This window comes from Artemia franciscana, chromosome 10, assembly GCF_032884065.1.
Source record: "Artemia franciscana chromosome 10, ASM3288406v1, whole genome shotgun sequence".
Classification (NCBI taxonomy): Eukaryota; Metazoa; Arthropoda; class Branchiopoda; order Anostraca; family Artemiidae; genus Artemia; species Artemia franciscana.
Genome location: NC_088872.1, coordinates 2,293,136 through 2,307,629, shown reverse-complemented (window position 1 = coordinate 2,307,629; position 14,494 = coordinate 2,293,136). Strand labels below are relative to the sequence as shown.

The following is a 14,494-nucleotide window of genomic DNA, read 5'->3' as shown; positions in this document are numbered from 1 at the left end:
AGGATGAACTGGAATAATCTTTGTTCGATTAGTTTTGAGTGTAGTGGTAAAAGTAGCAGAAGTGGTCGTGGCATGTGAAGTTGTTACAAGCGTAGTCGTAATGAGAGCAATCAAGGTAGGACTAGTCGTAGCAGAAGGAATCATTGTAGAATAATCTCTTCATGAGTAGTTGTAAAAGTGCTGTGTATAGTAAAAGTAGGGGTACTATAGTAATAACAACAACTGCGGGTGGAGAAGCCTTGGTAGTTGTATTGTTATTAGTAGTAGTTTCACTAGCTTTAATAGTCGTGGAGGGGGTAGAAGTGATTAGAGAAGTCATTTTAGGAGTAGTAGCAGTAAGATTAGTCGTGGTAATAGCAGTCACGGACGGATTAATCTTTGTAGAATTGAAAGCTGTGGAAGTGGTTAGTGGGGGAGGATTATTTTCATTAGTGGTTTACGTGGTAGAGGTAGAAATAGTAGAAGTAGTTGTGGAAGGAGAAGTTTCGATATGGACAGTCAGTGTAGCAGTAGTTATGATACAATTTGTCATGATAAAAGTATTCATTGCAGGAGTAGTCATTGTTAAATTAGGAGTAGTACTAGTCTGGGAATGAGCAGTAATGATAGAGGTACCAGTGGTAGATCTAAAAGCATTCATCGTACTTGCCATAATGGCAGCAACAATAGCTGTAGTTCTTATTGCAGGACTAGTGATTGTGGTAGCAGTAGCTGTAATACTGCAGGCTTTCTGGCAAATGTAACATTATATTTCTGTAGGCTGGATGCGTTCTATAAAGTTAACTTTTATCAACTGTCACCGTTACACTGTTTTGTCAATGTAATTTAATAATTTAATAATCGTAATTTAAGATTTTTAATTGTAATTAACATTATAATTGTCAATGTAATTGATTTTTAACAGAATAAATTTTATTGATTATTTTTCAGTCATTTAGGGTTGTTTGATCCGTAATGATTCCTGAATGATAAATTGTTAAACGAGTTAGATCTCCCTCATTTCTGTACAAGACTTTGCGAGGAATCCTACGCGTTTCTACGCTAATCCTAATCGTTCCTTAAATCTACTTTGGGTTTTCCTCTTATGCAGACTAATAATCTTATGGGATCCTTATTTCAACAATTGTAATTTCTATCATATTATTGTGTTCCAGCAATATCTATAACTAATTTTGGTATTTGTGTCTTATAGTCACCAAACTCAAGAAATGAAGTTAGGTTAATCATAATGAAAAATACCAAAATATAATGAAAATATAATAGTTTAGTAAGAAAAGTATGGAAACTACAACAAAGCATTATGGAGGAGGTTCCGCCCAGACTGCATTATATTAAAAAAGTAACCTAAACCAAACTAGCCTAAACTAACCAAAATATCAACTAAATACTTTACTAAAACATAGCTAAAATGTAATTTCCCACCGTGCCGAAGCTAATTGACTGGTATAAAGACAATAAAAACCGGTTATTGTCTCCATGCTTGTGATATAAATTCTCAGAGTGGGTTGGCTATAAGACACAAGCACCCTAATTTTTAATAATCCTAATTTCAACATGTCCAGCTTTTTTTTTAAACTTGGGCACAAAGTACAGAAGAGGGCATTCTATTCATTTGCTTACTTAACAAGAGCTAAGAGCTCATATGGCACTTGTGACGAGGTCGGAAGAGCCGAGAGCTCATATGGTACGAGGTCGGAAGAGCCAAGAGCTCATTTGGACGAGGTCGGAAGAGCCAAGAGCCAAGAGCTCATTTGGCACTTGTGAGAAGGTCAGAACCTAAAGTTAAACTTTATAGCACAAGATCCTTCTAAATATCAAATTTCATTAAGATCTGGTCACCCTTTCGTAAGTTACAAATACCTCAATTTTCAAAATTACCTCCCCCCTCCCAATTCCACCAAAGAGAGCAGATCCGGTCCAGTTATGTCAGTCACGTATCTTAGACAGGTTTCTATTCTTCCCATCCAGTTTCATCCTGATCTCACCGCTTTAAGTATTTTCTAAGATTTCCGGTCCCCCCAACTGCCCCCCCCAATTACGTTTGATCCGGTTGAGATTTAAAATAAGATATCAGAGTTACGAGGTCCTTCTAAATATGAAGTTTCATGAAGATCCGATCACTCCTTCGTAAGTTAAAAATACATTATTTTTCTTATTTTTCAGAATTACCCCCCCCCCCCCGCAATTGAGCGGATCCGTTCCAATTATGTAAATTACGTATGCAAGACTTTTGCTTATTTTTCCAACCAAGTTTCATCCCAATCCTTCCAATCTAAGGGTTTCCCATCATTTTAGGTCTCCCCACCCCAAACTTCCCCCAATGTCACCAGATCCGGTCAGGATTTAAAATAAGAGCTTTGAGCCACGATATCCTTCTAAAAATCAAATTTCATGGAGATCCAATCACCCATTCGTAAGTTAAAAATACCTCATTTTTTCTAATTTTTCAGAATTAACCCCCCCCCCCCAACTACCCAAAAGAGAGCGGATCCGTTCCGTTTATGTCAATCATCTATCTAGGACTTGTGTTTATTTTTCCCACCATGTTTCATCCCGATCCCTCCACTCTAAGTGTTTTCCAAGTTTTAGGTTTCCCCCTCCCAACTCCCCGCCCCCATCACCAGATCCGGTCGGGATTTAAAATAAGAGCTCTAAGACACGATATCCTTCTAAACATCAAATTTCATTGAGATCCGATCACCCGTTCGTAAGTTGAAAATACCTCATTTTTCTAATTTTTAAGACTTACTCCCCCCCTCCCAACTACCCCAAAGAGAGCAAATAAGTTCCGATTATGTCAATCATGTATCTGGGACTTGCGCTTATTTTTCCCATCAAGTTTCATCCCGATCCCTCTACTCTAAGCGTTTTCCAAGATTTTAGGTTTCCCCCCTCCAACTCCCCCCAATGTCATCAGACCCAGTCGGGATTTAAAATAAGAGCTCTGAGACACAATATCATTCCAAACATCAAATTTCATTAAGATCCAATCACCCGCTCATAAGTTAAAAATACTTCATTTTTTCTATTTTTCCGAATTAACCGGCCCCTTCTCCCCCCCCCCCAGATGGTCAAATCGGGAAAACGACTATTTCTAATTTAATCTGGTCCGGTCCCTGATACGCTTGCCAAATTTCATCGTCCTAGCTTACCTGGAAGTGCCTAAAGTAGCAAAACCGGGACTTTAGGTTTTCCCCCTCCAACTCCCCCGAATGTCATCAGATCCGGTCGGGATTAAAAATAAGAGCTCTAAGACACAATATCATTCCAAAAATCAAATTTCATTAAGATCCAAATACCCGCTGATAAGTTAAAAATACTTCATTTTTTCTATTTTTTGCGAATTAACCGGGCCCCCACTCCCCCCCAGATGGTCAAATCGGGAAAACGACTATTTCTAATTTAATCTGGTCTGGTCCCTGATACGCTTGCCAAATTTCATCGTCCTAACTTACCTGGAAGTGCCTAAAGTAGCAAAACCGGGACCGACAGACAGACCGACAGACAGACCGACAGACCGACAGACAGACCGACAGACCGACAGACAGACCGACAGAATTGGCGACTGCTATATGTCACTTGGTTAATACCAAGTGCCATAAAAACGCCAGTATGATTGAAATTTATTCAGTTAAAAAAAACCTTCTTCCAAATTCTTATAACTTTCTGAGTTTTTATGATGCAGCTGGAGTAAAATGGAAAAAATAAAAAAATACAGAACACGTGAGAAACATTGCTCTTTACCAAGTTTGTGGAATTGAATAGAGTCCGAAGAAAATTCTACGCTGTTCGACAGAAAAGAAAAACAGTATTGTTCTTTGATATCTTTAACCTTTTCTTAATACTATATTGAACAATGGAGAAAAAAAAATCAGATCTTAGGCTTTATCCTTCACACAATTTCCAAAGAAGGCAAAGGAACTGAAGTAGTTTTATAGAAAAGGTTTCTTTCAAACATATATCTCTTTCCAACCCTTTTCTTTTATTCTTCTTTTGGGCAAAAATACGGCAAAAGCCATATTTCCCTAGGGAAATTATCGTTCATCATAGAAACGAGTCAATGCTAAAAATAAGGATGTTTCAGTGGCATCAAAAAAATTGTCCTCTGTAATCTGTATGCTTCACTAGGCACTAATAATAAATGATTTTGGAATACTCCTTGTAAAAATGAAGGTATTGAACTGTCATGAAAAGCTATCCAATAAAGCACGATCGGGATGTTAGTCCCAAGACAGGAATTTCAGAAATTCCAATAAAGGTTGTTATGTCACGTATAAAGCTGTAAGTAATTTGATGAATTCTGTCGCTGCAAATATCGTCAATGAGAAATGACAATGGTCCAACATCCTTAAGAAATCTGAAATACGGATGATCAAAAATAAATCGAATTTGACTTCCCCTGGAATGCTAAAAAGACAGTACTCCAAAATTGCAATTTCTAGGTTGCATTTAAAACAGTTATAGTAAATATTGTGGTGCAACCAAAGAGGTGCAGAAAACTAACTATAATTTATGTATATGATTAGTTAATACAACTGGTACAGTGAATATGCTTTACACATGTAGTGCCACGTCTTCATTTGGCTCTTTCAGGCAAAGTTGGGTAAGTACCTGCAGGACCAATGATGCAATCAATTCCCACCATGATAGGGTCCAAATAGAACCATTCTATTTTTAGACACCCTTATCAGTCAACAATTTCGGTGTTATATCCTTCAACTTTTCGCTAAGAAAATATACCACAGCGAAAACATCGATGCGATGTAGCAATGTAGTTAGGGGGCCTTGGAGAATGTTGTTATTAAAATTTAGGAAATATATATACAAAGAAAAATACCCGTAGGATTTAGAAAAAAACGTAAATAAATGAAAATGAAATGACAATGTTTGGGAGATGCGTTTTTTCTCATGTTATTTTTATTTTTTGTTTTTAAACTGATTCTAAATTCTACAGATGACTTGCAAGCGAGTATTGAGTTAGTTCAGGGAAATAAACTATGAGTAATTCCTTTTATAATGATTTTAGTTCTAAGAGGAGATGTTTTTTAATAATAATAAAATTCATGAAAGGAATTTGCTTTTTGGGTAAATTTTCCATTTAACTCATCAATGAGTTATTTTATTTGTTTCACACAAAATAAACTTGAATACAGCCAGTGATTGTTGAAGTGCTGGAAGCCCCTTAGTCTTCGCCCCCCTGATTCCTACTAACTTAAGCTAAAGTTTGATTAGTATATTCCTAATAGTATTTCATTATGACTTGCAATAAGTATAAATTAATAACAGTATAATAATAATATTGAGTTAATAATAGTACAAGTCCTCATGACTTGCAAGCGAGTATTCAGTTAGTTCAGGGTTATAAACTATGAGGAAAGAGTAGCCCTCTTTATAGTCATTTTAGTTCTAAGAGAAGATGCTTTATAATAATAAAATTCAAGAAAGGAATTTGTTTTTTGGGTAAATCTTCCATTTAACTCATCAATGAGTTATTTTATTTATTTCACAGAAATAAACTTTTTCGAAAATAAAGCAAATTTTCTCATGCTTGCAACTTTTGATGGGAAGGACTAAACTTGGTGAAACTTATATATTTAAAATCAGCATAAAAAGGCATTTTTTTATGTATCTACTGGTATCGAAATTTCGTCTTTTAGAGCTTCGATTGCTATTGAGCCGGGTCGCTTCTTACTTACAGTTCGTCACCAAGAACTGTTTTAAAATGTGAAATTTTATATTTTTAGCCGGAAGAAAGATCACGGATATCTGTTTACTCCCCTGCTCCTTTTTTTCTCAAAATCATCCGATCAAAATTCTGAGATAGCTATTTAGCGATAAAAAGTAAAATTAATATGTAAATTTCGTTTTAATTTTTCATGTGCGGTGAGCCAAATTCAAGATCTGCATTAATTCAACAACGTTCAGAAATTAAATAATTTCTTTTTTTCCAGCAGGGATACGATCATTCCTGGAAAAACAAAACAAAAAAAAAGCAAAAAACAAAAACAAAAAACAAACAAACAAATAAACACGCATCCGTGATCTGTCTTCTGGCGAGAAATACAAAATTCCACATTTTTATAGATAGGAGCTTGAAACTTCTACAATAGGGTTCGCTGATACGCTGAATCTTGTGGTGTGATATGTTTCCTCCTATTTTCTAAAATAAGACAAATTTTCTGAGGCTCATAACTTTTGATGGGTAAAACTAAACTTGGTGAAACTTATATATTTAAAATCAGCATTAAAGTGCGATTCTTTTGATGTAACTACCGGAATAAAAATTCCGTTTTTTAGAGTTTTGGTTACTATTGATCCGGGTCACTCCTTATTACAGTTCGCTACCACGAACTATTTGATACTACTAAGGTAAGTGAAGCTGCCCACTTGTTAAATCTCTTCGTTAAAGTCAAATTTTCATCCTCACTTATTCCTAGCCATAGTGACTTAGTCTTCTTAACATTAATTTTCAAACCTATTCTAGCACCCTGAACTCTCAAAATCTCTGAATGTTCATTCATTGTGTTCACACTTTCATCTAAGATGCTTAAATCATCAGCATAATCTAAGTCCAAGGGAGTTTTCCTTCCCCATTAGGTTCCGTGGTCACCCATAGCGTTTTCTGTTCTCCTTCCATCCTTCCAAGTCCATCAAAATGGCTCATATAAAGGGGGATAGAACACAACCCTGCTTAACTCCTGATCTAATGCAAAATCAGTTGTTAACCTCATTTCCTACCTAATTGCAGCAGTGCTATTCCCGTACATAGCACAAATAACTTTAATGTATTTGTCTGGTTTGAACCTTTGCTAAAGCTCTTCTATCAAAAGAATCAAACGCTTGCTCATAATCTATAAAACTCAGATGTTTGACAAGTCAGGCACATCTCAATTATTAACCTAAGAGTGGAAATTCGGTGGACATATCCTCTATAAATTCTAAAATCGCCTTGTTCTTCTCTTAAAACTTTGTTTACAGCATCTTTCAGTTTAAGAAGTATCATATTACTAAGTAATTTGCTATCTACAGAGACCAGACTAATGCCTCGGTAACTACCACAATCACTCTTATCACCATTCTTTTACCGTATTTAATTAAGGTTTTCCTAAAATCGTTAGGTACTTTCCCCTTTTCAGAGCGCCACACTTTTCTTCTCTTATAATTTTGTCTGCTGCATCTCTCAGTCTAAAAAGTATTTTATTACTAAGTAATTTGCTACCTACAGAAACTAGACTAATGCCTCGATAATTACCAAACTAACTCTTATAGTAGGGGAAAGATACGGAAAAAAATGGTTGAACCAGGAAAAAATTGGTACAGAAATTATTTTTGCACCACTGTGTTCAGAAAAGAGAGCTCTACAACATATCAAAAATCTAAATCTCCATCCCGTTGCGAAATTCCCTTTTTTCACGTTTTTTGCGCCTATTGTTTAGATATTTCCAGAATCCCGAGAATGAGGAACCGTGAAAAGAAAAGTAGTTTATTGATGGTTTCCCTTTTAAGAAACGATTGTTTTTGTGCTCTTTTATTAGACAGAAACATCACGTTTAATCATTTAATTCTTTTTTATGTTTTGTTTTTGTTTTTGTATGAAGTAAAAAAAAAAAAAATCAAGCGACACACGATCACGGGGTATTTTTCGAAGAGGACCACGAATTTTTCGGTTCAGAATGAGGGTTTTCGTTGTAACATTCACCGACAGCTCACTTATTCCCAGTTCTCTTTTTTAGATGGCTGAGACCGCAGTTTTATGTCCCCTTTGTGAACGTTCAACAGAAACCTCAGAATCGTCGGTACTGGCAGAAAAAGGAGCTACGGCGATCAATGAAGCTAGCAAAACGAGAGGTACCAGCATCTCTGTCGAGGCAGGGAACCAAGTCCATCTTGCTTGCAGAAAGACTTTCACAAACAAAATATACCTGTCAAAAATTGAGAATGAGAGACGACGAACCTTGCAAGAAAAGACGGAAGCAAAAAAAGTGGTACTCCGATCACGGACCCCAAGTTTCAACTTCCAAGAGTGTTGCTTTTTCTGCACTACAAGGATAAATCTCCACACTACCCACAGAAAAGGACACGAGTGGTACAAGGTTCAGACTAAAGACTTTGAAGAGAGTGTGAAGGCAGTGTGCAAAAGCCGTGATGATGATCGGTCAAATAACGCTTTCCGCCGAATATGTCCAGTGTCAGACCTGCACGCAGTTGACGCCATTGATCACGCAGCCTGTTCTTCTATGTTTCGATTAAATAAGAGCCTTCCAGCCAGATTTGCGACGCAAGAACTTTTTGGAATACCCGAAGATACTGAGCCAGATAAAAAACGTCCAAAAAGGGGGAGACCAGATCACGATTAAAGATATCAGGCGTTTTTGAAGCTGGCTACTTTTTTCGAAGAAAATGACGAAGAGCAGTATACAGTCAGTGAACTTGTTGTTAAAATGGGAGAGCTTTTGAATGGGACAGACCTTGAACCGTACTGTAACAAGTACTTAAAGAGCAAGCTTCTGGAATATTTCAGTGACCAGCTAGTATTTGCAACTATAGACGGTAAGGCTGACGTGGTGACATTCAAAGAAAAAGCATCAGCGATACTCCAGAATTTTTATTACTTGGACAAAACCGATAACGAATAGAGTGAGAAAATCAAGCTTATGAGAGCAGCAGCAAAGATTATCAAAAGTGATATCAAAGGACTGCCAGCACAGAAGGAATCATATATGACCGCAAAGCAGATTTCTTCTGGAGAACAGCTGGAAGGCTCTCTACCTGATAGCCTAATGGTGTTCTTAGATGAAATATTCGTTGGAACCGATATTTCCTTCAAAGTGCTTGCCATTGGCAATTCCATCGTTCAAGCAGCTCACCCGCATGCCCTCATTTGTCCACTGCAACTAGGCTTAGCAGTGCAACTGGATCACCATTTCAAGTCCAGATTTCTTATTGACACTCTACACAGCCATGGATTCTGCTCCTCCTATGCTGAAGTCCAGAAATTTAAACGCTGTGCATCAGTCCATGATGAATCTAGCCTTGCAGGAGTTACCTCCGCACATGCTGTGCAGCATGTAGCTGATAATGCAGATTACGATGTTTGCACGATGGACGGGAGAAACACTTTCCATGGGATGGCTCTGCTAGCAACAGTCACGCCTCCTCTCATTAACACCCGATCGCCCATTCCGAGAGTTGAAGTTTCATTAGATGAAGTAGCCCAAAAAGGAAAAATTCCCATCTACCCTTACCGCTCAAGTGAGACAGTGCTTTCAAAGGTGCAACATGAGAAGATCCCTGGCAAAAATGTCAACGACCCGTATGCCTCACTCGATTAGCTCTGGTTAGCTACCGGGTTCCTGAATGTCCCAAGGCCGAGCTGGAATGGATTCATGCAGTCAGTTTTCTCTAACCAAATACATCATCAAACGGGAAACCTTCGCAGCAAGGCAAGCGTCTTGTTTTTGCCCATGATTGACCTCCCGTCTAGCAGCGAATCCTGCCTTTACTCAACCTTGCGCTTTGTAGCTTCGCAAGGCAGAACCTACGGATTCACACCCGTTCTGACATTTGACCAGCCGCTCTGGTGGAAGTCTATGAAGATCCTCAAGTCCGACACGACGAATGTCTACATCGAGTTCCATGGAAGGTAGGGTCAACCTTCAAGGTCATCTTTGCTTCATACGTCCATTACGTACAAGCAAGGTACCCTAGTGCGATCGTTGTGTTTCACGGATATGAAGGGGGTCCAGCAATCAAAGATGCTACCCATTTACGTCGAGCAAGAATGGTTGGCCGCCAAGTCTTTTTCACCGAAGAGATGACCCTCTGCATGAAGAAAGAAGAGTTTCTTTCATGTAAGACAAACAAAGGACGTTTCCTGAAGCTGCTCGGCAACCATTTGGAAGCCGTTGGTTTCCGAATTTTCCACTTGGAAGGAGACGCCGACGTTCTGATTGTAGAAAAGGCCGTAGAAGCTGCTAGTCTTACAGACACAATCGTGGTTGCTGATGATACTGACATCTTGGTTCTTCTGATCAGTCGATCAGATTCGCGTTCCGGGCGTTTATATTTCTCACCTGAAGCTAAGTTTGGCGGTACTAGTTCAGCTTGGGATATTAGTGAGATGAAGCAGAAGCTAGGAACAGATGTCAGCAATCTGATACCGATCTGTCATGCCGTGCTGGGTTGTGACACAACCTCTCACCTTTGCGGAATAGGAAAGGGAAAAGCCGTTCAGCTGCTACTTTCCAACAAGAGTTTCAGGGACAGCGCTGCTATATTTGGCGACAAGCTCGCATCGCTTGACGATATTGTGGCAGCAGGAGAGCGAGCATTGTTGATACTGTACGGTTGTCCTGATGTTTCGAACCTGGACACTGCCAGAAAGCTAATCTTTCACAGAAAAGTGAGCACTGCCACCACTTTCGTGCATCCACAAGAACTGCCACTGACTCAGGCAGCAGCGAAGTATCACTCGCTACGTGTCTACTGCCAAGTTCAAATCTGGCTCGGGAACCCAGTAGACCCTTTACGCCTGGGATGGAAACTGCAGGATAACGAAGTTTTTGCGCCAATAAAAACAGATCTCCCTGCCGCTCCGTCTCAGTTGCTAAAAATTATCAAATGCTCGTGTCGTATTGACGGCTGTGATAGTGAAAAGTGTACCTGTAAGAAAAATGGAATTGAGTGTACTATAGCCTGCCGTACCTGTAAGGGAAGCTCGTGCAACAATTCGAAGTTTCAAGAAGAAGAACTTAGTGAAGAAAAATAACAGTTAACTGTGATGATAAAAAATCTAATTCCTATATTTTGATGATGTGCAATTTTTATATATTTGAAAAATAAGATAAAAGATTTTCTCTGAACACATTAAGTTAGAACCTACCTTGTCTCATGGTGTTTGGCGCTGAGGTGTTTCGTCATTCCTGTTTATTGTTGTTTAGTCTTTTTTTTTCTAAGCCTTTCGTTTACATAGCGAAATAGACTACAACGCTGGTAAGAGTTTTTTTCCCCATTTTTTTTTTTTGCTGATAAATATTTTTGTTTTGGTCAGGTAACGAAATGAGTATCAGAAATGAATTCAGAGCCAAAAGCTGATCTAAAACGATGTGTAAAACATTATAGTTTACATTTTTAATTTTTTTTCCCGGTTTTTGAGAAAATAAATAAAAAAAAATTAAAAAAAAACAATTTCGCATCGAGCTAGAGATTTAGATTTTTGATATGTTGTTAAGCATTTTTTTCCGGTCCGGATGGTCAAGAAACCATTTCTGTACCAATTTTTTCCTGGTCAAAACTTATTTTTCTCCTACTATTAGCACCTTTATTATACAGCGGTTCAATTAAGATTTTCCTAAAATCTCTAGGTACTTCCCCTTTTTCAAAAATCATGTTCATAATCTTCAGTAACTTATTTCTAACCTCAGAGCTACCATATTTAAGAAACTCATTTACTACACTATGAAAATCAGGAGCCTTATAATGTTTTAACCCTTTTAGTGCTGTCGTTAATTCTTTCTCACAGAACAAATCTTCCTTCACATCCAAGGTATCACAAAATTTTCATTTTCCTCTATATTATTTCCAGTGGCTGGCACTTACCTCCCAGGTGTTTACTTCCCCAAAAAAACGGTGTTTACCCCCTCGTGGAAAATACCCCCCACTGGAAAATACCCTCCCTCCAGGAAAACACCCATCGAAAATTAACCCCATAAAAATACCTCTCCCCTCACGGAAAATACTCCTCCAGAAAATACCCCCAGCAGACCTTAAAACGAACAGAAATTATTGAGTATATGGAATGGGTTGCCTCCTCCTCCTCAAGACCTCCTCAAGAACAATTTTTTGAAAGTGCCAAAAAACCTTTAGCGTGAAGAGCGAGGTTTTGGAGAAAGAGTGACACCCCTCTTATATGTAATAATTTGTGTTCGTTTTAAGTTTTAATGTTGCTCCTTACTTTCAGTTGAATTTTTTTAAATTAATTATTAAAGGAACGTAACTATGTCAAGCATTTTTTAAATTCCAACAGACAAAACTGATTTCTTAGGTTCCGCAGCTTCTAGGACTCCTGAATTATCCTAAAAAAAAAGGACAGGATATAGATAAGCAGGCCAAGTGCATGTGACCCTTCACCTTCAGAATGGAAAACAGAAAATTACCTGGGTATGAATAGTAACTGCATACAGGAAACTATTTATCAGAATTCAGTTACATTAATATGAGAACGTCAAAAACTTATTTGTGATGGCACAAAGATTACTTACTCTCTTAAGTTCCTCAGCTTCTAAAAGTCCTGAATTATTTTCATCAAAATGAGAGAACATGAGACTAACAAGAAGGTCACGTCCATGCGATCCTTCGCCTCCGTTGTTATTAGTTCCAAGTCGGGCATGATTCAATAGAAGTAAGTTATCCTGAAAATACACTTCTTGAGACATATTATAAGTGAAAGACGATTTCTTCTTTATTACCGTCGCCTTATTTTTTTTTTTTTTTTTTTTTTTTTTTTTTTTTTTTTTTTTTTTCTTACAAAATAACCCAATGATTCCAAGAAAATCACTTTTTCTTTAATTTGTACCAGCTATATTTTTCTGTTGAGAAAATTTTTTCAGATACTTTTTGAATTTTTTTTTTTTTAATTTCTCTCTTATTACGAAGCATCTTTATTAACACGAAAAAGTCTGATTGCCTCAGCTTTGCGCTGTGAGCAAAAGGTAAGCGAAGAAACAAACTCTGTAAAAATTGGGATTAAGCAGTAATCTAGATGCAGAAAGATTTCTAATTTTTAGAATTCAAAAAATTCAAGGGATCTATTTCTTATGGAAAGCAGGGCATTGGTATGAATCAATATAAAAATTATGTTGGTTTTAACAAGTCTTTAAGAGTCATCCTGTTTAAGATGATCATTGTTAGTTCTTATGCAGTAAAAGAACTCGAAGAGACTATTTACTAAAATTTAAAATCACAAAAAGCAGATCCGTACTCATAGCCATTAGATTTCTTTTTAAACTTTTTAGCCCCTCTTTTCACCCGTTAGAAAATAAAAAGCCATAGTAACGTCACAATCACCATTCTAGCAGGAAAGTCTGAAAGAAAGCGAAAATAAAGTCCCCTATAAGAAAAAAAGATTAAAATAAAAGTTCACGAAAGAACAATACTCTTAATAACTAATGAAAAAAGCAATAAGTTTTATTTATTTATTTACTTTAAACTAATCTTCATTTTAGGCCGTATTAAGCTTTATTTTAACTATTTAATTTTTATTTTTCAATAACTTCATTCATAAATGGTTTATTATCTATTGTCACTGAACATTGGTTGTTTATCTATCCTAATTATGAATCATTTAATTTAAGCAAATTAATTAATTAATCGTTTTAATTGAGTATGTTTAGTAATTCATTTAATTAATTGATTTTTATTTGTTAAATTAATTCAAATATCAACATATTAAATTGATTAATTTTTATTACACAGCTTTTATTTATTTTAAACACAATATCGTCTTCCAGAAAAACACGTTTTCAACTCTGATCCAAAACAAAATTTAACCCCAAAAACAAATTTTTGTTTTCATTGGGAGTTGCAAAATCTGGCTTCTGAAGCGAAACTTAGCTCCTCTCAGAATGTATTTTAAGTAAGAAAAAAGAAAGCACAAAGGTAAAGAATCTGGCATTAGACGTCGCTGTCCCTACCGGCGGTGCTAAGCTCCGTCTTATGACCCTTTAAACAGGAAGTACAAAGGGGTGGGTGGTGGGGTTGGGAGCTAACCATCCTATTCTTTCGCAACAACCTTCCTATTTAACTTCCCCAGAGTTTACCAGATACCCATTTAGTGCTGGGTCGACTCTGAGCTTACCGAGTCACGTTATTGACCCTCATTCCAGCCTAATAATTAGTGACACAAAGCTTTATCTAAGGCCTGGGACACCCGGCTGTACCTTCTGCTTTTTATAGCTATTTTCAATTGAAAATGGAATCTGATTGTTTCAATTAGTTTATTAGAAACTTACACAATCTTAATAAAATTAGCAAATATAAGAAATTTAGTTCTTTAATAAAAAATACCTCCTTATTCAGTTATGGAGTGTTTGGTAATAGTTGAGATTAAACTTAAAAACAGAAAGTTGACAGAAAAATCAGTAAAAATGAAGAGAAAGTTAGACACGAAACAGCTTAAAAAGGTGCAGCTTGCCTTTGCGGTTTAATTGCCTTCGAATATTAACAAATTGTTAATGTTTTAATTTTTATAGACGAAAATATGTGTAAGATATATGTTATTAAACGATTAATAATACTTCTACTACTACTACTAACAACTTGCCACATAACAAAGCCATCTGAGACCAACAGAGCTACACACGCTCCTCCTCCATCCCAATCTATCCGAAGCCTCCCTTTCACACCCTTCCAGGAAGTTTCAATTTCCCTTAAATCCTTCCTTGCGATACCCTCCCACGCAACCGAGAACGACCTGCTTTCTGTTTAGCCCTAGACG

General features: G+C 37.0%; 1 protein-coding gene across 1 annotated transcript in view; it reads right to left on the bottom strand.

Annotated features, from left to right (window-relative positions):
• Window positions 1–14,494, bottom strand: part of LOC136031648 (follistatin-related protein 5-like) — a 142,588-nt gene that overhangs the window by 88,962 nt on the left and 39,132 nt on the right. The window contains exon 6 of the mRNA XM_065711301.1: window positions 12,261–12,410. Coding sequence (XP_065567373.1) covers window positions 12,261–12,410 — 150 coding nt within the window. The remainder of the gene's footprint in view (window positions 1–12,260; window positions 12,411–14,494) is intronic.